Source organism: Physella acuta, unplaced genomic scaffold, assembly GCF_028476545.2.
Source record: "Physella acuta isolate Inbredline_101_S28 unplaced genomic scaffold, ASM2847654v3 ptg000910l, whole genome shotgun sequence".
In the NCBI taxonomy this organism is placed as follows: Eukaryota; Metazoa; Mollusca; class Gastropoda; family Physidae; genus Physella; species Physella acuta.
The window spans coordinates 1-23500 of NW_026732427.1; the positions used below are offsets into that span (position 1 = coordinate 1).

Consider the following 23500-nt stretch of genomic DNA (forward strand, 5'->3'; position numbering starts at 1 on the left):
GTCACTATTTATAACAAGTGTATTGACCAATGAAATACTCTGATACAAAAAAGTTCGGAGAGTCTCATTGGTTGTTGCCATGGCGACAGCGTGAATCTAGGCAGATACCACATGATATTAATTATTATACACGATTACTAGAACGAATTGTGTGTGAAAATTGTGTTAAACATCAGAACATTTCAGGATAATAATTATGGGAGAATCTTCGCAGCTGTTCTATGTTTTGAAGCCGTATGTTTTTAATTTGGATTTTAGACAACGTCGAAAAATGATACATTATTTAAACCAGTTTGGTACTTAAGCTTAAATATTTTTATATTTCTAACGCAGAACAAAATAATTAAAGAATTATTAAGTGTTAAGTTAAAATTAGTATTATACAAAAAAAAATTATAAAACGTGTCGAATAAAGTAAGTGCAGGAGTGATGCTTTTTCGCCGAGTAACTCTTATGGTGGATTCGTTGACCTTGTTGTTTTTAGTGACGAGCTTCCGGTTTGTTATTATGACGCGCACGTTCCAAACTGACGTCAGAGGCAACAAGAGACCCCATCTGCAGTTGAAGAAAACGTCAAGAAAATCGAGAGGGCGTGGCAGGCGCTGGCGTCGATCACGAGCCAGATTTTCCTCAGGCAGAACACGCCATCGCCTCATCTCCATGCCAGACAGAGCGACAACCTCCTGCTGCTGGTGTTCCACCCGTCAACCTGGCAGCCGATGGTCAGCTTCGAGAAGAAAGTTCTGGCACTGAAGCTGGCCACTAAGGTCGTCTACACGGAGCTCAGCGAATCTTCCACGGCGGAGCAGACGAATAAGACTTTAATTACCATGGCGACCAACCCACGCGTGGCCAACATGGTGGTGTTTTCCGGGAACGCGAGTTTTTTAACGATGTTGGTGGAGATCTTGGTTTCGGAGAGGAATTTTAAATGGACGTCCGTTCCTGCATACGACGGAGTGGACATTTGTCAGCAATTCGACGATGTTTGTGGAGGGGATTAGAATGAAACGTCAATTCGGGATTGATTTTGTGACTGTCGTGTCCAGTTCAGGTCTAGACGAGGTCGGGATAGTCCAGAAGTCAAGGCTAGATGACTTACATGACGTCATTAAAGTCACAGTTAAGTCATCCTGCACTGCGGAAGAGTTAAACACCGACGCCATCTTTCTAGAAGCTGTCGACGGTGGGAATAAAGTACTCACCAAAGACAACAAAAACAAGTGTTTCGTGAAACAGGAAGTGACGTCACTCAGACAATCGGCCTTGCTTTACCTTCACACCCGGAAGTCCCTTCTGGCGGACATGACGCTTCCGGTGGCCATTTTGAGCGAGGAGGAAGAGAAATTTCTCACCAGGTCGGTTGTGGGTAACCAGACGGTGTACGATGGTTACAGTGTAGCCCTGCTGAACACGGTAGCTGACTCGCTGGGGTTCGATTACCAGTTCGTGTCTGTCGATGATGGCGGGTACTATGGGACGGTCTTGGACAATGGGGAGGCAACTGGCATCACAGGTAATTTAATTGAATTTTTATTACTGTTAACATTTTTTAATAACAATTGCTAATGGTTGGGGGGGGGGGGCTTGTTAGGAGGGTAAGTATTTTAGTATATAAAACCCCAAACGAGGCTTATATCAAACTTGTCTTTATTGATAGTAAATCTGTAAGTTCTTACATAAGAGAAGCACAACATCTAGTCTGCAAAAAAAAATCAATTTACAAAATACGTCCATTTCATAACGGGCTTTCTTCTTGGTACAAAGCTCATGATATATAAATGTTTGTGTATTTTATTGTTAACATAATCTCTTACGCCAACATATTGTTATTAATAGATAAACTACAAAATTTCCATTTTCTACAAGTACTATTCTTTTAATCCGGGTCCATTACTTTTTAATCTGCATATACCGAAGTTCAATTTTGCCATAACTATTTCTGATTTAACCCTAGCACTGTTTGAATTTGATGACTATCGATTTCCTTAGCAATAGTCATAGACGAAAATGTAATCTCTATTTATAAACCGTCGTATTTCTTTTAAAGATAAAACCGGGGGATTTTTATTTTAAAAAATTGTGAAATTTCATTAAAATTCGAATTTGACTATTCTGTAATGGCAGGCAGATTGATTTCAGTTATCTCGTCATGGAGATCGATTTCACATTACAAGCTTAGAGGGTCGTACGTGAATCATGTCTAGCAATAAGGGAAGCAGGGGTTTATGGGTGGTAAGATGTATTGTGGGATAGAGATGGGTGGTGGGGTTGGGGGAATGTGAGGTCACTTATAATGGAGGCGAGCGAGTTGACGAGATTCCTTCCATAATGTTGTTGACATGGAATAAAAACGTGCTTTTTAGATTTAGACCGTACAAAAAAATAAAAACTTAAGCCTAAAATTAATTTAGAAATTTTATATTTTTAGAATAAATGCTATAAAAGTTGCAAATCCAGAGAACTTGAAAATAATTTGTTGAGTTTAAGGCTACATTTGTATTTATTTTCATCAAGCCTAAGTTATAACCGGATGTTTCACTTTCGTAAGACAAATATTGATTGGCTGTAGAGTAACTTAGTGATCGATAACTATTTGTTTTCAAAACTTTGCAGATCAAGTTTTTAAATAACAATGCAAATTTAAAACCCCATGACCTAGTTTTCTATTTTTAGCTTACAATGTGTACAATAAAATCAATGGCGGCCTATCCAATAGCAGGATGCCATTGTTTATGTCGCCATTACACGTGAAAACCTAATTGTTTTTGCTTTTTTTTTAATTTTTATTTAGTTACCGAAAATATTATAAACATCAAATACATCCAATCTTTAGTAAAGTCCGAAAAAAACCAGACAGACAGGATTTTATAACCATATTAATTGTAACTACGCAGTGCATGATTTTTAAATGAATTTATACACCTCTCAAATACCTTTGAGACTTTTCTCGCTGGTGTCCATTGGTAGATCTAAAAACTAATCGAACAAATGAAACATGAAAATATTGTGTTAGAATTATGGTTATTTTAATTTAGTTGGGTGGAACTTGGTGATTTATTTTAATTAGGTTGGGAATTCGTTTTGTGAATAAGCGTGACAAGGTGGGACTGGAAGGTTGGTGGTAAGAATCTGGTTACCCTGCATTTCGTCATCTATGCAAATTTTCTTGGAGGATCTATAAGAAGGTGTGCATGATTTAACATTGGCCGATGCAGATTTAAAAGACAGGGTGGTTAATGAGTTCTTTTTAATTAATTACTTTCTAAACTGAGTCAGTCTTTGGATTAAATATAGCTGGGGAAAAAAGTAAATGTTTTCGTAAATTACTCTCAGAGTCTAAGATGAAAACAGACAATTTCTTAGAATTGATTGATACCTGTAAAAAAAGTTTATAAAAAGTAATAAATGTTATTGTAAAATTCATGAAGGCAAATTGTTGAACCGTTTACTACAATTTAAAAAGAAATATTTTACCACATTTAATCCAGTTGGCTAATATAGCTCTGCGAGACCAGTCAATAAATAACTATGCCGTATTTTTTTTTAAAAGTACACATCCGCCTAACCGGAAGCCGCCCAGTCCAAACATATTGACCAATCAGAAACGTTTATCTCTACAGGTCAGCTTGCCAGAAGAGAGGCGGCACTATCAACAATGCCGTTGAGCCGGACAGACATCAGAAGCAGGCAGATCGATTTCATAATGATACCCATAGCGGTGGAGGACGTGACTATCATATACAGGTCTGGGTGGCAAAGACGCTTGTTGGTTAGGCTGATAGAGGATGGTCGCGGGTTCAAATCCCACCAAGTTTCCTTAATGTTTTTTTTTACAAAAAAAATAGTTGTATGGACGAGTATCAATTGTTGTTGACTTAAGAAAAAATCTCGGTTTAACAAAGTTAATGTGACATTAAATAAGTATGAAAGACTGTATAATGATAAGGTTTAAAAGCACTAAAAATAAGAATGTAAACATAAAGCGTCTTTAAAGTTTTAAAAAAGCGTTTGTTGCTGTAAAAATATTTTCAATACATTGTGTGACGGAGTCTTCCATTTTCTTAACGAATCAAATCTATTTCATGGTTTTATATAGGCTTTGAAATAACAATGTCTCATACTGCGTTTTTGTTTCATTGTATGTTAATAAGCCGTAATTGGCGAAATCGATTTTTTAAAAATCGATAAATATTTTATTATTGTTCACAAATAAAACTGGATACTTCTTAAATGTGGGCCAAGTGTTGATGACACCACACTTTTATAAGGTCGAAGTTAAAAGAAGAAAAGATCTTACAATACTCGCCCTATAGCCATTCAGCTCCAAGTGACAATCGTGCTCTATCTTTTTCTACACCGCTAATTTTTTTAACTCGCCAAACAATTGTTTATTGTCTTCCGACATAAAGGCGTAATTTGACGGGTGTTTTGTTAGCATTAGAACACCCCCACCCTACACACACATACACACACGGACATTTAAAATAACATGTGACATTAAATATAACTTTACGTAAAACACGTTACAGTTACTTGAGACCGTGCGCTTTTGTTACATTATGTTAACATTTCCAAAATTGTTAACATAATAAAAAACATAAACTTTATAGATAATATATGTATAACATGTTAACACACACACACGCACCCTCCTCTTGTGATATAGCCAATACATGTACAAAATACTCTCAAGTATTGTCAGTGGCGTAGCGAGGTCGGGTGTCACCCGGTGCGGCACTTAATGGTATTGATCCCCAGAGGCGTAGCGACCCTTCCCGGGGACAAACTTTCAAGTTTTCGATTTGCACCCCCCCCCTCGAGCTTTCGATTTGCACCCCCACCCCCCCCCCCCGCTCAAGTTTTTCTCTATATATTTTGCTTTTTTTTGCCTTGGTGTCACCCCCTAAATGGTGTCACCCGGTGCAGTCCGCACCCCCCGTCCCCCCTCCCTCACTACGCCTCTGAGTATCGTCTATACTATGAGCTTGAACTAAGCAATGCCTTTCCCCTTTTCCAGACTTCCCATTGAAGACGCCTATGTGGACGTGACCTACCTAGACATCATCCAGCCCGAGTTCTGCCTCTACCTGATTGGTCCGCTCCTGTTTGTTGGTGCCCTGGGTGCTGTCATCCACGTGCTGACGTCATCATGCCACTCGTCTGCACCTGGCGAATTCACCAAACAGAAAATGAAGTAATTTTTTAAAATTGGTTGCGTATTTTGATTTTATTGCTTTGTTTCTAAGCATTCCGAAGGTCTGATTAACTCATTGAGATGGACATGACATTGGTGGGAGGGGGGTGGGGAAACTTGTCTTGACCATGTACTGACCAACGAATGATCAGTAGCCACAGTAACAGTGAGATTAGTCCAACATAGCAAATGACAATCTCCGCCTAAAAGCGATTGCGGAAACCCGTGTTTAGAATTTGGATTTTGTTCAATTATTAACACAACCAATTGGGGTCACTGACCACATGACCTCATCTGTTTCAGGTCATTGACCACATGACCTCATTTTAGGTCACTGACTACATGACCTCCACTTTTTCAGGTCACTGACCACATGACTTTTTCTATTTAGGTCACTGACCACATGACCTCCTCTGTTTCAGGTCACTGACCACATTCCCTGACCACATGACCTTCTCTATTTAGGTCACTGACCACATGATCTCCCCTGTTTCAGCTCACTGACCACATGACCTTCTCTATTTAGGTCACTGACCACATTCCCTGACCACATGACCTTCTCTATTTAGGTCACTGACCACATGATCTCCCCTGTTTCAGCTCACTGACCACATGACCTTCTCTATTTAGGTCACTGACCACATTCCCTGACCACATGACCTTCTCTATTTAGGTCACTGACCACATGATCTCCCCTGTTTCAGCTCACTGACCACATGACCTTCTCTATTTAGGTCACTGACCACATTCCCTGACCACATGACCTTCTCTATTTAGGTCACTAACTACATGACCTCCTCTGTTTCAGGTCACTGACCACATTCCCTGACCACATCTGCTTCCACACCGAAAGAAAATACAAAGTCCAGTCCGGCCTGATCCTCCGGACATCCTGGGCCATCTTCTGGTTCATCCTCAGCTCGGCCTACTCCGCTTACCTGGTCACCACCTTCACGGTCAAGACACCGGAACTGAGCATCAAAACCTTCAAACAGCTCCTGGACCACCCGGACTACAAATTTGGAATGGTTAGCCATGACACTGCCTTGCAGACTTTCCTCATGGCATCAGAAGACAAAACTCTCAAACAGGTCTGGAAACGGATGGTCGATCGCAACAAAACTGACCCATCCACTTTCAGCTCAGTCTTAGACTCCCACCTTCAGCGTGTGCTTCAGGGTTCCTACGCGCTAATCTCCGAAACACAATTCGATTTGTTGCCTGTAAAAACGTACCCAGATGTCCGAAGCTATCCGCAAAGGGGTTTTGAAGAAATAAACAACGTGTACGTTTCAACCCCGAAGAATATTTTCTACACTGGAGTGTTGTCAAATCTTCTTCTGTCTTTCCAAGAAATGGGAATCTTTACAAGACTGAAAATGGCCTATTTTGCCAAGGACCGGATGTCAAGTGATAGTAGTCAGTTCAGCGAAAACAAGGCCGTGACCTTTCACCGGATTCAACTTCCGGTGTACTTCGCGGCTGCCGGGTTAGCTTTTGGTGTTTTGGTGTTGGTGTTTGAGATCGTGGTGTACAGGTGTACACACCACAAGTACACCGTCACCGGAAGTGAACGGGGTGTGAGGGGTGATCAAGCGGAAATAGATTACATTTAACACCGATTAAAGCTTAGCGATTGGATTTTCAGTGCTTTGGAAGAAAGTTTGGGTTTCTAGTCTTGTTAAAATGAAACTTAGTTTCTTGAACCGTCGCTTCCATAAAACAACGGAAACCGACAACACCGAACCCGAAGCAGTGAACCATAAACACATACCAAGAATGCATTAACAGTACATCATACCTAGAACCCAAACAACAAACCCTGAACCCAGATAACAAACCCTAAACCCAGAATACAAACCCTGAACCAAGACAACAAACCCTGAACCCAGACAACAAACCCTGAACCCAGATAACAAACCCTGAACCCAGACAACAAACCCTGAACCCGGACAACAAACCCTGAGCCCAGATGGAGAACCCTGATCTATGTCAACGAACCCTAAACCCCTGGAGTAAACGCTCGTGGGAAACTGCAAATCTACATTCGTGCTTGTGAATACCTAAACCAGCCATCAAACAGCTACGCCGACAAATCTAATCTCCATATTCATCCTGTTGGTTTGTAATGGCCATTTCAAAACAAATTTGGTTTCGCTCATTACGATTGATGTAGGAAGGATACTCGGACGAAAAATTGAATTTACGGAAGTTCAAGATAGTATTAGATATACTTATCTTAATTATACCATTGGTTTAAATTACTAACGGAATTTTGTGGGAAGAAGAAACAATGTTATAGGCCTATTAAAAGTTACTCAATGTTAGTTAATTTGTGAAAACAAAGGTACGTATCGAGTGCTTTTTAGTATACATATCTATTACTGTATGATTGTGTATATATTTACACATAGCGTGTGTGTGAGAAGGTGTGTGAGAGTGAGTGTGTGTGTGCGTGTGTGTGTGGGTGAGTGTGTGTGTGTGTGTGCGTGCGTGCGTGCGTATGTGTGTGGATGGGTGTGTGGGTGTGGGTGGGTTTGTGCGTACGTGCGTGCGAGTGTGTGTGTGAGTGTGTGTGTGTGCGCGCGCGTGTGTGGGGTGGGTGAGTGAGTGAGTGTGTGTCTGAGTGTGTCAAACATGTACTTCTGTGGTTGCGATTTTCCAGTCTCTCGTATTACTCTCCAACAGCTCTCGAACTACTCGCTAGATAATATTTTTTTTAAATGTTCTTATATATTTCTATCTCTTTTAGGTACATTTCGCTTGTTACCTTCCTTTACAGAGCTAATCATTAAAATTAGAATGTATAAATACGGTAAGTTCTATGAAATTGTGTTATTGTTAATCATTTTCACGTATTTCTTGATACATGCAATCATATTAAAAAATACGGTTAATTAATGCGTTCCTTGTCTTTTAATCCTAAAAAATATTATTCCACGAGTTGTGTATGCCGATCCATCTTTAAAAAAAAACAAAGACTCCAAATTTCAAGGTTGTTTCCCTTCAGCCACGCCTTACGTCATAGGTCAAAGGTTGACTGAATTGTCGCCCTTTTCCGGTGGCCGGCCAATACCTAGTTACGACTTGCCGGCGACGTGTCGGGACGTCGGAACGGTTGGTGTAACGAGGAGCCAGGGGGCCATCCATTAGGATGATTACAAAAGTTGAAGACTTTTATGAAGAAATAAGAACCCCACGATTGTTAAAAAGCCGGCGCTTGACAGAAAGGGGAGATAATTTAGAACACGGCGGAAATTAAGGGGAGATAACAAAAAACAACAGAGGGTTTGTTTGAAATTATTTGCAGTATATAAAGTTGGAGAAACGGTGGCATTGTAGAAAAATGAAATTTAAAAAAATGTTATGGATTAATGAATTTCAAGGTTCAAGGACGAAAGGAATTTTTTTTTTAAACTTTGACGAAAATGACATTTAGTTGCAATGTCAAGCTTCAGCGATAAAATTGTCATTTGACATTTCGTTGCAATGTCAAGCTACGGCGGTGAAGTTGTCATTTGACATTTAGGTGCACTGTTAAACTACGGCAGTGGAGTTGTCATCCAAAGTTTGAATAATACGACGCGAAGTCTAATGACATAAAACGCTAACGACGCCTCTAATTAATGACTTGAGACGCAACGATCCAGCCTTCTGTTTTTCTCTTTCTATTGATGCGAGGGAACAGTCGAGATCAAATAGAGAAGACACGTTTGTAACGCATTACATACGGTTACATTCAAACTATTAATTAACACGTCAGTGACCTCACCAGTGTGGAAGTAAAAGTGGCATTTTTTCTGCTTTATTCAATATACTGTTATAATATACCTTGGAAAAAAATAGGACAATACAACTTGATAATATGTCGAAACACATTATAAAAAGGGCATGAAATCATCAATCTGCAAATAGAAATATGTTATTACCATCATTTTTAAATAGAAGCTAGCATTACAAAACTAATAAGATGTTTTCGTATACAAGTAACCATACTGAAAAATAATATTTATTTTTTATTTGTACAATTTAATAGTACTAAAAGGTGAAAATTCTTGCAAGAATCAAGGGAAATAACTCCTAGATAAGTATAGTTAAAAAAGGGAGGTAAGTCTTAATGACAAAAGCGCGGTGCGCGATCTCTAAAGACTGACTGACGGGACCGACTTTGTCCGCAGTCATTACAAGTAGTCATTACCGTAGGATTATGCTGTCAGAATTGGACTTTGGACTGTCACGACACGGGTCTAAGTGACAGAGTTAATAGCCGGCTGACAAGCGGTTGTCTCCGCTTGGTGAGGCTCGCGTTTGCCGGATGTCAGTCTGACATCTACTTGGGCTGTGCCGGCACCGGTTTAAAAAGTTCGTTGTATGACGGTAAGGGGGTTTTGTGGTGTAGTTTTGGGAAAGGGGGATCGGCTTGATATAAATACACGTTTTGGTTGTTAGCTGTTTTAACATTAATTTCTAACATTGTCTGGAATGTTACCTATTTAGACAAAAATGTCAATCATTGTCTTGGTTTTTTGGTAGTTTTTTTTTCTTGCTTATTTTGTTTTATTCTTGTAGTTTTGTTGTTGTTGTTATTCCGTTTTTATTTCTTTTTGTTTATATATATATATATATATATATATATATATATATATATATATATATATATATATATATATATATATATAGCAAAACCTTTTTTCTTTAATTTGTTACCAGAGTAATAAGACCTGCGTCTTTACCAAAATGTCACAATACCAATGTCTTTACCGGTCACAACACCCTACTCCTTATCTGCGTCACAAGACCCATGCACTTACCAGAGTCACAAGACCCATGGCCTAACAAGAGTAACAATATCCTTGTCCTTATCTGACCCACAAGACCCTTACCAAATTTTAAAGACCATGGTTTTATCAGACCCGTGTCTTTATGAGACCCAAAACACCTGTGTCTTTATGAGACGCATAATACTCATGTCTTCGTCAAACCCATAATACCTATGTTTATACTATTGTACCAGACCCTTATCATTACCGGACTTCAAACACCCATTTACTTATGTCCTCACAATACTCAAAAGAGCCATCTTACCATATTCAAAAGACCCATGTCCTTACCAGACTCAAAAGACCCATGTCCTTACCAGACTCAAAAGACCCATGTCCTTACCAGACTCAAAAGACCCATGTTCTTACCGTCCACAAAAGACCCATGTCCTTACCAGACTCAAAAGACCCATTTCCTTACCGGACCCAAAATACCCAACCCCTTACCAGACTCAAAATATCCAACCCCTTACTAGACTCAAAATATCCAACCCCTTACCAGACTCAAAATATCCAACCCCTAACTAGACTCAAAAGACCCATGAACTAGCAACCCCTCCCCCCAAAAAAAAACCATCTATGTGGCAACCCCACTGAACCCTGATATCACATCCCCTCCATAAACCCTACAAGATTCTCCGGTACGCTAAATTTGGCCATAAGATCTATAACTCCTTTATCTCCAAAACACTGAAGTGAAAAATATGTAGCAATGGAAGAATACAAAATGTTTAATTAACTTGTTAATTGTCGCTCATTACCTCATCACCAAACATTTACGTCCAGTGGCGTAGGCAGGGGGGGGGGTTAGGGGGGGTCATAACCCCCCCCCCATAGACCCCTCGGTATATAGAAAAAGTATGAGGGGGGGGGGTGCAAATCGAAAGTTTGAGGGGGGGGGTGCAAATAGAAAGTTTGAGGGGGGGGGGTGCAAATAGAAAGTTTGAGGGGGGTGCAAATCGAAAGTTTGAGGGGGGGGGGTGCAAATCGAAAGTTTGTCCCCGGGTAAAAATTGGACCCCCCCCCCCCCTTGAGACGATCCTGGCTACGCCACTGTTTACGTCAATTCTTCTGCAAACATGCGCATCACCTCTCCCAAAAACATCCACATTGCCTCTCCCAAAAACATCCACACTACCTCTCCCAAAAACAATTACACTACCTCTCCCAAAAACATCCACATCACCATCTTTCTAGAACATCCACACCACCTCTCTCAAGAACATCATCTTCTACAATCTGAACTAGCCCACAATTTAAGCATCGTAAACTCTTATCCGCTTCCCAACTTTTCATACCACTTTAGCTCAAACGCAATTTTAAACCGGTCTAATAACGCATTATGAAACGGAAATTCCCGTAGCTTAGCTAAATTTAGAACTACACTTGCTTACAATCCGCTATATAACAAAACACAAAAAAACTCACCTTAAAACACACCAAAACTTTAACAGACCGTCATGTAAACACCAAACAAATTCGTGTTTTCCTTATCTGGACGACCAGTTTCAAAACAACCGACGTTTCATTTTCGCTTAATTCCCAGGCAACTAGCCTGATATACATGGCCCCCTCGTTACCGTCTGTTATCAATTATGCTAACGATGCTTACTTCTGTCTGGCCAGAATCAACACAAATGTTGTGTCTATAGCCTAACTACAAAATATTAGGTGTGGCATCTGGCCCAACAACCTTCACATACTTGTTTACATATCCAATTTATTTTCGCGTATGCTAAGCGATTGACTTGGCAAATGTTAAAAGATTCCCGAATAATTTATTTTTTTTATTCTTAGATTTTAATAAAATACTTAAAAAAAACTTTTTAAAAAACCACGTTTTTCTTGTGGACTAAAAAATAGAAAATAACTATTTACATACATTTGATGACAAAAAACGTGGGTACGTTCACCATCAAATTTCCCGACCCATCTGCCCGACCCACGTTTTTTGTCATCAAATGTATGTAAATAGTTATTTTCTATTTTTTAGTCCACAAGAAAAACGTGGTTTTTTAAAAAGTTTTTTTTAAGTATTTTATTTTCTCCTTTTTAGTCCGTTGCTACACATGAAAAACGTGGTTTTTAAAAAAGTTTTTTATATAGTTTATTTTCTACTTTATCTAATGACTTGATTAAGTATGAATTGACTAAGTGTTTATAAATACACGGACTAAAAAAATCTTGAGCGACCAGGATTCGAACCTGGGTTGTCGCGGCCACAACGCGAAGTACTAACCACTATACGATCACGGCCAGCGCGCTCACATCGATTGGGGCCGAAGTAACTGTGTCAATAAGCCTTCAGTCTTGTCGGTATCTTTAGAAATCATGTCCTCAATTTTATGGTCCTTTGGGCGTAATTAAATTAAGCTAATTACGGTCTCTAATTGCTAGTTTTTATGATTGCATCTGAAATTGTTAGGCGAAAGTAGCATGCATGCCAAATTTCAGGTCTCTAGAGCAATCAGAAGTGGGCTAATTTTCGATGTCAATTTTAACAACAAACAAATCCACACATCCACAAACGCGAAGCTGAGTTAAGAAAAACGTGTTAAAAATGTATTAAACAATAATTTAAACTGTTATATTTTGTTTGAAATGAAATCATAGCAGCACTCATTTGATAAAAACAAATTCAAGAAATTACTAACGTAATAGATATTTAGATAGGCCTAGCGGTAGAGAGCTAGACTGCTAACCAGAGAGTCTCGAGTTCGAATCCGGGTTCACATCAGTAGAATGTCCACCCAGCTCGAATGGGTAGTTAACTTACGTTAGGGAAACAAAGACGGCTGGGCTTAGTGCTGACTGTGCTATCCGGAACTCTACTTCATCTGCACCATATGTTTTGGGCACGAAAGGGAAATGATGATCATAGATAGATAAATATTTTTACCAAAAAATATGTGTCGGAATTACTTCAATGAGTAACAAATGCACATTTTTTGTGTATTTGTTTTATCTCTATCTGACTTTTACACCTTCATTACCGGCTCAAACAAGGCTGACAGCCAGACAAACCGAGACAGGAATAAGTGTAGAGGATTTGTTATGGGACGGGGTGGCCTAGCTGTAGAGCGCTAGACTGCTAACCCGAAAGTCTCGAGTGCTTTTGAATCCGGGTTCAAGTCAGCTCTGTGTGTGCTTTTTTCTGTTTGCGCTTTTTTGTGTGCGCATTTTTCTGTATGCGCTTTTTTCCGTTGCGTATTTTGTTTTGCGCTTTTTTCCGTTGCGCTTTTTTTCCGTTGCTCTTCTTTCTGGGAATCCTTTACTTAACACCGCAAAATACGCTTTCAGTAGTACGAAGACACACCCAAAAAAAAAAAAAAATCCTTCACCCATAAATCGGGATTTCCCGTTTCATTTATCCGGCGCGATTTTTTTTTTTTTTTTTTTTTACGGTAGAGAAGGCCGGGTGTGTGTAGAAATCTCAGGGGCGATTACTGGGGTTTATGTCCTGGGTGTCGCATTTACCTCCCCTTGTGTGCACAGATAGGTATCAACCGGCAGTAAAGAGAGGTTAAATGGCCATTGCGGTCAGCGGCTAGAATGGCCAATGGGGAGCGATTTATTAGGTCAGCCGCTACGTAAATAAGGATTTAGCGGGTATGTCCGATTATTTGAGTCGTAGAGTGGGTGTAGGGGGGGGGGCGGATGGGGGGTGGGTATCTATTAAATTATATTTATTTAATTTACTGTGCGCTATGCACACATTTTATGTTATAGGCCAAACGTGTTTTCTTTAGAATACAATAAAGGCTAATATAAGTAATATAAGTAATATAAAGATATAAGGCGTTGTAGAGTTCTAGAACTACGAGCTCAAGCCAACAGAACGAGTTTATTCAGCTTTATTCGGTACTTGTCTGTCTGAAAAATTAAAGGTGGCTAGGCACTAGATGAACTCTACTCCGTCAATCCTATTGACCCTTAATCGGTACTAAACTTGTGTGTTGCCAAGCCTCAAATATTCTACGAACTGTTGTTAAAGAAATGTAGGGGGGGTAGTTTTTTTTTTTTAATATCCTGCAAATCTCCCCGAAAAAAGACTAAATCAATCTAAGAAAAACTCAAACACGATTTAATTTCGACGTATACATTTTGGAAACAACAAACTGAAAACATGGATCATGCCCTATGTCATGGCCCAGAACAATCATGATAATAACCTCAGCATAAACCCAAAGTCAAGACAACCTCGGAATCTGCCAAGGAACTGTGGAATAGAACAAAAGAGCAGGGGTCGGCGTGGTCGAGTCGGTAAAGCTCATGGTTGCTAAACCGAAAAGTCTCGAGTTCAGACCCTTGGGCAGATGAGGCTCGTTAGCTGAGGACAGACAACTCCAAAATCAAACAACTGCTGCCTTGTAGTTTGTTCTTGGAAGCAAATCCAAAAAGAAAAGCAGGCTGAAATCGGAGTCAATGGCTTCAATATCGCGTAACCATCTGACACGCATACTTAATTGTTATGGAGGGGATCCCTTACAACACTAAAATTAAGAACGAAGAAGAAGAAGAAAAGAGCAATTCCTGTAAAAACAAGAAATTCTTCTAAATTTATTCACCTATTGTTTAGAGAACATAGTGAAATTCTTAGAGAACACAAAATCTTGGCAGTATAGACGTAAATCATTACAAACTATCATCGGTGCCGTTCACAATGTCACAGGCAACATAGAAGCGGTCAATTAAACATGATGAAAATCTGGAATATGCAGAAGAAATACAAACAAAATACTTCAAGCATGACAAGAATCGTGATCATATATGTGTGGCGCCCAAACGAATCAGGTACCTGACTCGTGTAAGGGAAACGAAGGCGGCTGGACACAGTGCTGACCACAATATCCCTCAAATGCTGAGGTCATTGAAACAGATTAACTCTACTTTAACTGCCAAATGTGTCTTGGAAACGAGCAAGAAAAGACGCTGATGATAATGATGATGATGATGACATTAATAAACGGCTTTGATAATAATAAAGTGTTCTTTTACAATGCCCCCTACATTCAATGTCCTTTCTTATGTAACCGCAACCTCGACACGCGAAAACTCCTCCCAGCCCAAAGCCCCTAAGCCCAATACTCCCAGCCTAACTCAGCCCTACACCCTCCTCAGCCCGCCCAATTCACCCCAACCCCCCCCCCCCCCCCCATTCTAACACCCGCCCTCGTCTTTATAACCTAACCAAATCTCCTCTCATTGACTCACTTTATCAAGAAAAAAAAAATGTCCAATCTCAATTTTCATCGATACATCCTCCCTCGTCAATTTTATCTTCAAACTATATTTTTGACGTTCACTCTCTGTCCTTTAACTCTGCCCCCCCCCCCCACCCCACCCCCCTCCCACCCAGCACCTTCCTCCTTCTCTATTTATCCCCTTTAATGGCCAGCCAATGCGCGCCGTTTTTCCTGGTACCTTAAAAAAGTGCGAATTCTATTAGCTAACACCTCACGGCCTAATGGTGGCCTAAATTGCCATTTGGGCTTGGCCTATCTCAGAGGAAAATGTATTTTAGATTGAAATTGAATGCGCCTAAATGGGTTTAGCATGGTTTTAGATACAGTAAATGGGTTTAACATGGCTTTCAATACAGCGGTGTTGCTGAAATGGTTTTAACATATGTCTGAAGATATAATATATAGGGCGGGCGGGTGAATGAGAATTTGGGGGTTACTTTTCTAAAAATAGACTCCTTCAATGGCGGTAATGAGGTAAGGGACGTAACTGCATAAATATAAACATGTTTTATGAGTGTAGTATTTTAATGGTGCTATTGGATCGTGGTTATGAGATAGTCCATATGTTGGTGGAGGTCTGTCGTCACTGTAAGGGAATGTAATCACCAGATATGTTACGGAAAACGCCGCTATCGTCAACAAGGGGAGATCACTAAAAAAACAAAGACAATGAGAGTATAATTTCAGAAAGGGAACTGGTTTTCTACTCCGGCGGATCATTAGAAAACAAATTTACACCTGCGGCTTGTCCGTGTGGGTTGATTATGATGACATAGTCGTAGGTAAAAGTCACATTCAGATTTTTTTTTGTTTTCTGTCTATGTTGATGATGCAATGTAATAGATGTACACAGGTGATAAATAATAATAAACCTTTCAGTGTTCTACGCAAAATTTGTAAACAGAACAGCGGCTTTATTTATATATATAAATATATATGTGTGTGTGTGTTTTGTGTGTTTAAATATATGTATTATTGTATGTGTAAATATGTTTATATACATATATACATAACTACGCGTATATATATATATATATATATATATATATATATATATATATATATATATATATATGTATATATATATATATATATATACTTATAATTTAGGGCATTATTTCTATACATTTAAAATTTACAATGGCAGATGAATGAGAGTCCAAAACGCAAACTCAGAAAATAAAGTTTAACGACAGGCGTCAGTAAAAAAAAAGTGTAAAACAAGTAGGAGATGTAGAGTAATAGAATCAAATATCTGTTATTGAGAAAAATCTGATGATACTCCATGGATATCGATGAAGAAGATTTTTGCGATGTTTCAGGGTGAGATGACTTAGGAAAAATAAAATTGTCTTGTACTTTTGTCCCAGTGTGATAGTGAAAAATAATTTGACATCACTGCCACATTACGCTGATGTGTATTTAATCCAAAACTGTGTGTTTGTGTAGAAATCTAGTAGTTCTTGTGATATGGTGATGGTGTTACACTACATAGCACAATGTCGTGTTTTTATTTACCGAGAAAATATATGATGGCGCTATAATTATGTGACAATCTGAAGTATTTTGTGACAACCTTTTTTTTTACTTATGACTAGAGGGTTTTATTCTTCTTTTATTTTGTACGTATGCTTCTAAAATTGCTATATTAAACTGAAGAGGGAAATAGGTTGTATGCCTGTTTTCAACGAGATTGTTATATATTTTGTGGGAAAATTTCTGGTCTCTTTTTTTTTTATTTTAAAAGTAATTTGTCTTACTTGTCACTTTTTACGCTACAAAAGTAAACAAAACATTTTTATAATTCCAACTAAACTTGTTTGGCATGGTTTGACGGACAACATCAAATCCCATTTCCCACATTCGATGTCTGACCTTATTTGCCAGGCTGTAAAAAAAAATTGTTGCCAGATTTTTTAATTACCTTCACAGCTGGCCGCACAAAGTACCTTCAAGCCGCGTCCACGAATTTCACCAACAACTTGGTCGCGCTGGAGAAAATAAATAACAGTCGTACGAGTGAACACATTTTCTAAGCGGATAAACCCGAACATTCGTCCCTCTACCGAACATAGTTAAAACTAATGCGGTAATTAGCAGAAGAGAGCTAGCCACAGGTCCGTGTGATTTAATCCCGCGGTAATTAGATATGTTCTAACTAATTAGTTAAAATCTTTTCCGTGTTGTTTTGGTTTCTTTAATTCCAGCAGGTCAAGGGTTAAGTTTTGGCTAATTAAACATGTGAAATGTTGCTACAAGATCTGTGAGATTTCGTGCATAAAAACATATGTACGCTAGGAGTTGTTTCTTTTCCTCCAGGAGTAGATGAGATGGGCGGGGTGCAACCTGCATTTTGTTCCCAGGATAAAGTCATTCCAAAAAATTAATGCATTTGCAATAATTCTTCTTTTTTTTTTAATCGCGTTCGTGCCCAAGACACATGGGGCAGATGAAGTAGAGTGCATCCGATTCATTGACCTCGACATATGAAGGGATAGTATGGTCAGCTATGCCCTAGCCGCCTTAGTTTCCCTCGGGGAAGTTCAACTGATTTTAACCCGGATTCGAACTCAAGACTCTCGGGTTCGCAGTCTAGCTCTGTACCACGCCTCACCGTATTTCCGGTATTTAAAATCCCACAAATTGCTCGTTGTTACACCAGTGATGGCAGTTATTAACTAAAAATAACTTACCCCCCCCCCCCCCCCCAACAACTCCACCAACACCCCAAACCTTTTATCAATTCTGTAGTCGGGCAGTTGAATGATAAATATAACAACCCATGTTACTTTCAGATACTCAATTTTAAAAAAGAAATTCCAACACTAAAGTAAATATGAGATTATGATTCTCGTTGTTTTGTTTGTTTTTTTTTGGTTTTTTTACTTTAAATTGGTAATTACCTCCCCTTTTCCTGGGCACCCGCTGCGCATGCTCACAGAGCGTGACGTGTTTTCCTTTGCCGCTAATCACGTCCTAACGGCAACTCAAAGCTTGTAAATCACGTGGTAAACACACCTACACGCATGCGTGGACCAAAATAAAAACCCACGCGCCAACGAGGCATACATTTACCCCCACCCTACACCCCCCACCCCCCAACCCACGGCCGGCACTGTTACTTTAAGCGCTAATTCCTCCGGCTTTAAGGGGGATTTTTGTTTTTCAAAGCCGGCGAGATGTTGCCGGTTGGTTAGCTGTCTGGTCATGTGACTTTAACTACTGGTTGAAATTGAGCGTTACGTTAAGATACGAATTTAGTTGGGTTTTTTTCTGGTGACTTCATGTATTAATTCACTTTTTAAGGAATAGTAGGGTTATATATCTGTGATATTACCTAGCACATCTGATAAGATTTATCCTGATTCAAACAATCGGAATTTCGTTTTCATTTTAGACTAATCTGTTTTAAAATGTATAAGCTATATAAGGACCAAGCTTTAATATTTTTTGGCCTCCGTGCCCAAGAAATGGCAGATGAATGGAGTTCATCTGTTTTGATGATCTCCGCATACAAGAGGATGGTATGTTCAGCATTATGCCCCGCCGCCTTTGTTTCCCAAACGTGAGCCAGGTACCCATCAGAGCTGGGTGAACTCAGGAACGTCCTACAGATTTGAGCCCGTGATCCGAACTCGATGATTTCGGACTAGTAGTCTAGAGCTCTACTGCTCTACCACACCGCCATTAAGCTTCAGAAATTCATATTAAAAACTTTGATAATTTTCTCAAGAAAATTCTATTTTCATTTTCGGAGTACTGGGTTTCAGGTTTGGTAAACCTTTTATAGGACTTCCCTGTCAGGTTTCACACAATGGACTCAAGCAAAGGGGACATACGAGAGCTCAGTTTCAAGGTGTTAGATTGGGGTTCTTCGGGTTAGAGAAAGATAGTGACATTAGTATGGTGGTGTTCGGGTAAGGGCATTAGTTTGAAGTGTTCGAGTTAGAAAAAGTTTGTGATATTAGTATGTAATATTTAACAGTTTATAATGAGCAATGAGGGACCTAATGTTTTGTTCTAGATTATATGTCATAATACCGGCATTAACTCGTTGTCAAAAAACTGAAGTCTTTAAACGGTTGTTTTGTCAAAGCCATATTATTGTTTATCGAATGAGTCATTTTCATTTATTTTCGGGTAAATCTTGTTACAGTTAAAAGCTTTCACATCGATAAAACCAAAATCATTTTTTATTCGAAAATGGCATAAATAATAGAATCTTCTTAATAAGGGGGTGTAAGGTTACTGGTGAACTATGAATTAATATTGCAAACTAGCTTTCAACGCTAAACATATCCTTAACCCAAATCTTTGAAGAATGCCTTGATAATACAGTAACCTTGAACCTGACAATAGGGTTAAAAGTGATATTAAAATACTACTTTTAACCTAACACCCCTATTTTGGAAGAATCCATTATAAGACAGAATGCTCTATTTTATTTTTTTTAATTAATTAGACAATGGGATTTTATTTCCTTTAATTAGACATTTAACAAACTCTTTCAGTCTGATCTTGGAGGAAATGTATCAGGAAATCTTTAAGGAACAATCTAAAGAGTTAGAACTACTGACAATAGGCTTAATTCTGCGATGAAATATTTCAATTGCCTTTGTAAAAACACGAAGAATATTGTTACAAATACTAAAGGCGGCACTTCACCAACTTCAGTCCCTGACAGAAAAGTTGACTTCAACCGTGTAGTATTTGAATTACTTGTCTAAACTACCGACACAGACAAAATGGCAACAACACTAAAGGGGCCCCTTGAATAAAAATAAAAAAATGGGGAAGTCCCGTTAGTCGACTATCAAGAAAGTTGGAGAAGCGAGAATGTGACACTAATGTTCCATTTCCTCGCTGTGACGTGTGATTGTCACATCTCTCAACGAGGCGTGCTTCGGTTCTCGAGTCACGTGATTAGGGCGACTTACGAGTAAGCCAATGAAATCGCAGATTGATTTTGTGTCATGCGCGCCGTACATTGCCGGGGCGAGACCGGGTTTTCGAGATGTCAAGATTGTATGGCAACATTTATTTTCAGAATAGCTGGCAATTTTTTTAGCTGTTTTTTTTTTATTTATTTAAGAATAAATAAATAATAAAAGTATTGAATCTAGGCTGTTATATTTTTTTTATTGATGAGTTCCTTTCAGTGATTATGCGAATAGTAAATTATTTTTATTATTTATTTTTGTAAGATTGAAGTTGTAGGTGGTGTGTGGTAGAGAAGTTGAGCATGGTGGCAACACACGAGAGATTATGGTTCTAACACCATGTACTACAATTGAGGGTTAACAATAGTACCATACATTAGATGATACCATTATTTCGTCGCTTCGCTCTCCGATTGCCCCCCCCCCCCTCACACATATTCAACATAGCGAATGACTAGAGCATTTTAAATCTCTCCATCCAGACCCATCCATCATCTTTTTCTTTCTTTCTTTTTCTTTTTGTTTTTAGCCTTCTCCTTCTTTTTTTTTAAACTCCTGGTTACTGGTGAGGGTTTATCTTTTATTGGTTACATATTCCATGTCCTTACCTTCATCCCCCCCCCCTCCCCCCACTTCTTCCCACCGTTAAAGAAAACAAAAATAAGAGGCACAGTTATTGTGTAAGTCACTTAATCCTCTTCCACGATGAAGTTCATTTAAACGTAATCCTCGAAATAAAATTAATTTCATTCGCTTCTACTGTTAAAAAAAAATGTCACAAACTTTAAATGATATTTCAGTTTTTTAGTTGTTTTTTTTTTTCATTACATATGACGTCAGCAATTAAATTTACTTAAAATTTATTTGTCATAAATAACTTTTTTTTAAAATAACAGTTATTTTAAAAGTTGAACAGTTTTAAAAAAGCGAATCAATAGTTATTAAAGTGTACTTATAGCATTAGTCAGACTCCACCGACGGCTTACAGTAATGACTAATTAATTACAGTTAGAGATCAGAAGTGGCTAAAAAAAAAAGATCATCCTCTATTATTAGACGGCAAAAACCATCCAAGTGGAACAGGGCTAACAAAGCGCCTTCTTGCGGTGACTGAAGAGCGACACGAAGAAATGCCCAGACGTCAGATCAAGTTGTGACGCGCTGTAGACACTCCCAAGGGGAGAGAAATCGTTAAATTTAAAAAAATGGGAGATAATCATTGTTTTTTAAAATTTCATAATAACAAAACGACTAAGGTCTTTGTTTAAAAAACTATTTAAAATTGTAATTATGTTTTAATAGAATACGAAGTATTTTAAATTGACATATTTTATAATTCTGAAAATAGTCCTGCTAAGGGTTGATAAGATTAAATCAATTACAGTGATCTAAATTTAATTTTAATGCCTTGAATGAGAGGGGAGAACACAACTAATTTCATCTACAGAGTACCAGAAAAATTAGGATTAGTTAAATACCATGGTGGCTTCGTTAATAACCAATTATTTTTTGTAATTAAAAGACGTCATCAACGTACGCCAAGTAAATACACACTATGGCTGGGACCAAGACTACATTGTACTGTTGTGAACAAACGCAATTACATCATTAACTAATTGACACGAAAAGTAATTGAACATCTCAAACGGAGATAGTCCCTACCCTAGTACACATTTTGTTCTTTTTATTTGTTAACTCGACGCTTACTTTTCATGTGAAGTTAACATTTTATGCTTCGTTTTTCAATATCATTTTGTAACAGTGACTCTAGACCTAGAGATCGATTGGGCAGATAGAGTTAATATTTTTTCTGTGACCTCGGCATATAAAGGCATCGTGAGTGCGTGTTGTTACTCTACCTAACATGAGTTAGTACCCATCAGAGCTGAGTGGACTCAGGGACACTCTACTGACTTGGACCCGAATTCTACATGATAAGCCATTCCGTCCCATGTTTAATTAACTAAATATATGTTAGTACTTCCTAATTGTCTTGAAGAGTTAACTTAATTCTGTGGTATAGCTTCGGTATAGTGTGGTCAGCACTATGCCCAGACACCTTTACTCCCCCTAACGTGAGTTAGGTATCCATCAAAGCTGGGTGGACTCAGGGACGGTCTACTGACTTGAACCCGGATTCGAACTCGAGACTTACGGGTTAGCAGTCTAACTCTTTACCGCTAGGCCACTCCGTCCTCAAGGGGACGGGGAGGGAGGGGAAATAATGATACTCTCGAACTTTGTATTTGAGCCCTTCTAAGACAATGCTCTAAAGCAGTGCTTGTTTAAAGTGTTAGAACACCTGCGTCTAACACCTGGAGTTTGACCCCTGGTCACACTGTTACCCGGGGAACTACCTGAGCACAACGTTACCCTGGGATTCAGGTGTAAACTATCTAGTAAAGAGGGTCCTGTACTGCAGATGTACAGGTGCTATTGGGGCCTCAGGTGTCGAGGTAATAGGTCTACTGCTGATGTCATGTCGCTACAGATGTCAAGGTGTTGTAGATGTCATGTCGCTGCAGATGTCAGAGTACTATAGCTGTCATGTCGCTACAAATGTCTAGGCACTGTAGATGTCATGCCGCTATAGACGTCAAGGTACTGTAGATGTCATGTCGCCACAGGTGTCAAAGTTGAGTAGATGTCATTTCGCTACAAATGTCAAGGTGCTGTAGAGGTCATATAGATGTCATGTTGCAGCAGATGACCCATAAATGATTGTACAGTATGTCAGACTACTTTATATAATACAGATAGTAATTTGCATTGTTCAAAGTATTAAAAATATTACGTTGTATGTGTTTTATTACCAAATGTATCATTATGTTGCATTTGTCACGGTTATACATATGTCAAAGTACTTCAGATGTAAGTGTACTATCAATATCCTACAAGAGAACCAACGCTACACACAACTAAACAAGTGCTACATTGACAAAAATGTATTTATTTTCTGTGCAGAAAATTGCTCTTCGCCCCCTCCCCCACCTCCCCCACCACACACTACTCCAACCCCACCCCCGCCTAAGTTAAGCTTTCAATTCGGCCATGTTAGCTCACCTCACACAATAAAACCATCACCTGCGTCATCGCCTCAGCTTTTACAGATACCCACACACCCACACTCACCCCCCACACACACACACACCTCACACACCCGAAGGTTTTTATTTGAATGATTATTTTGTGACAGATCCGAAAAGACAAGGAAAATCTTAGGCTTGTGAATCGTGAAACCACATCACATTTAGAATGGTATGCTATTTTCTACACAACAAGGTACGTTACACAGCC

At 39.0% G+C, this 23500-nt stretch overlaps 1 protein-coding gene across 1 annotated transcript; it reads left to right on the top strand.

Moving 5' to 3' along the window:
• Positions 1-1005: 1005 nt before the first annotated feature.
• On the top strand, positions 1006-6813 carry LOC131953122 (glutamate receptor ionotropic, kainate 3-like). The gene is made up of 4 exons (XM_059316150.1): positions 1006-1516; positions 3624-3768; positions 5021-5197; positions 6006-6813. Exons 1-4 carry the CDS (start codon positions 1006-1008, stop codon positions 6811-6813), a joined length of 1641 nt encoding a protein of 546 aa, XP_059172133.1.
• The last annotated feature ends 16687 nt before the right edge of the window (positions 6814-23500 follow it).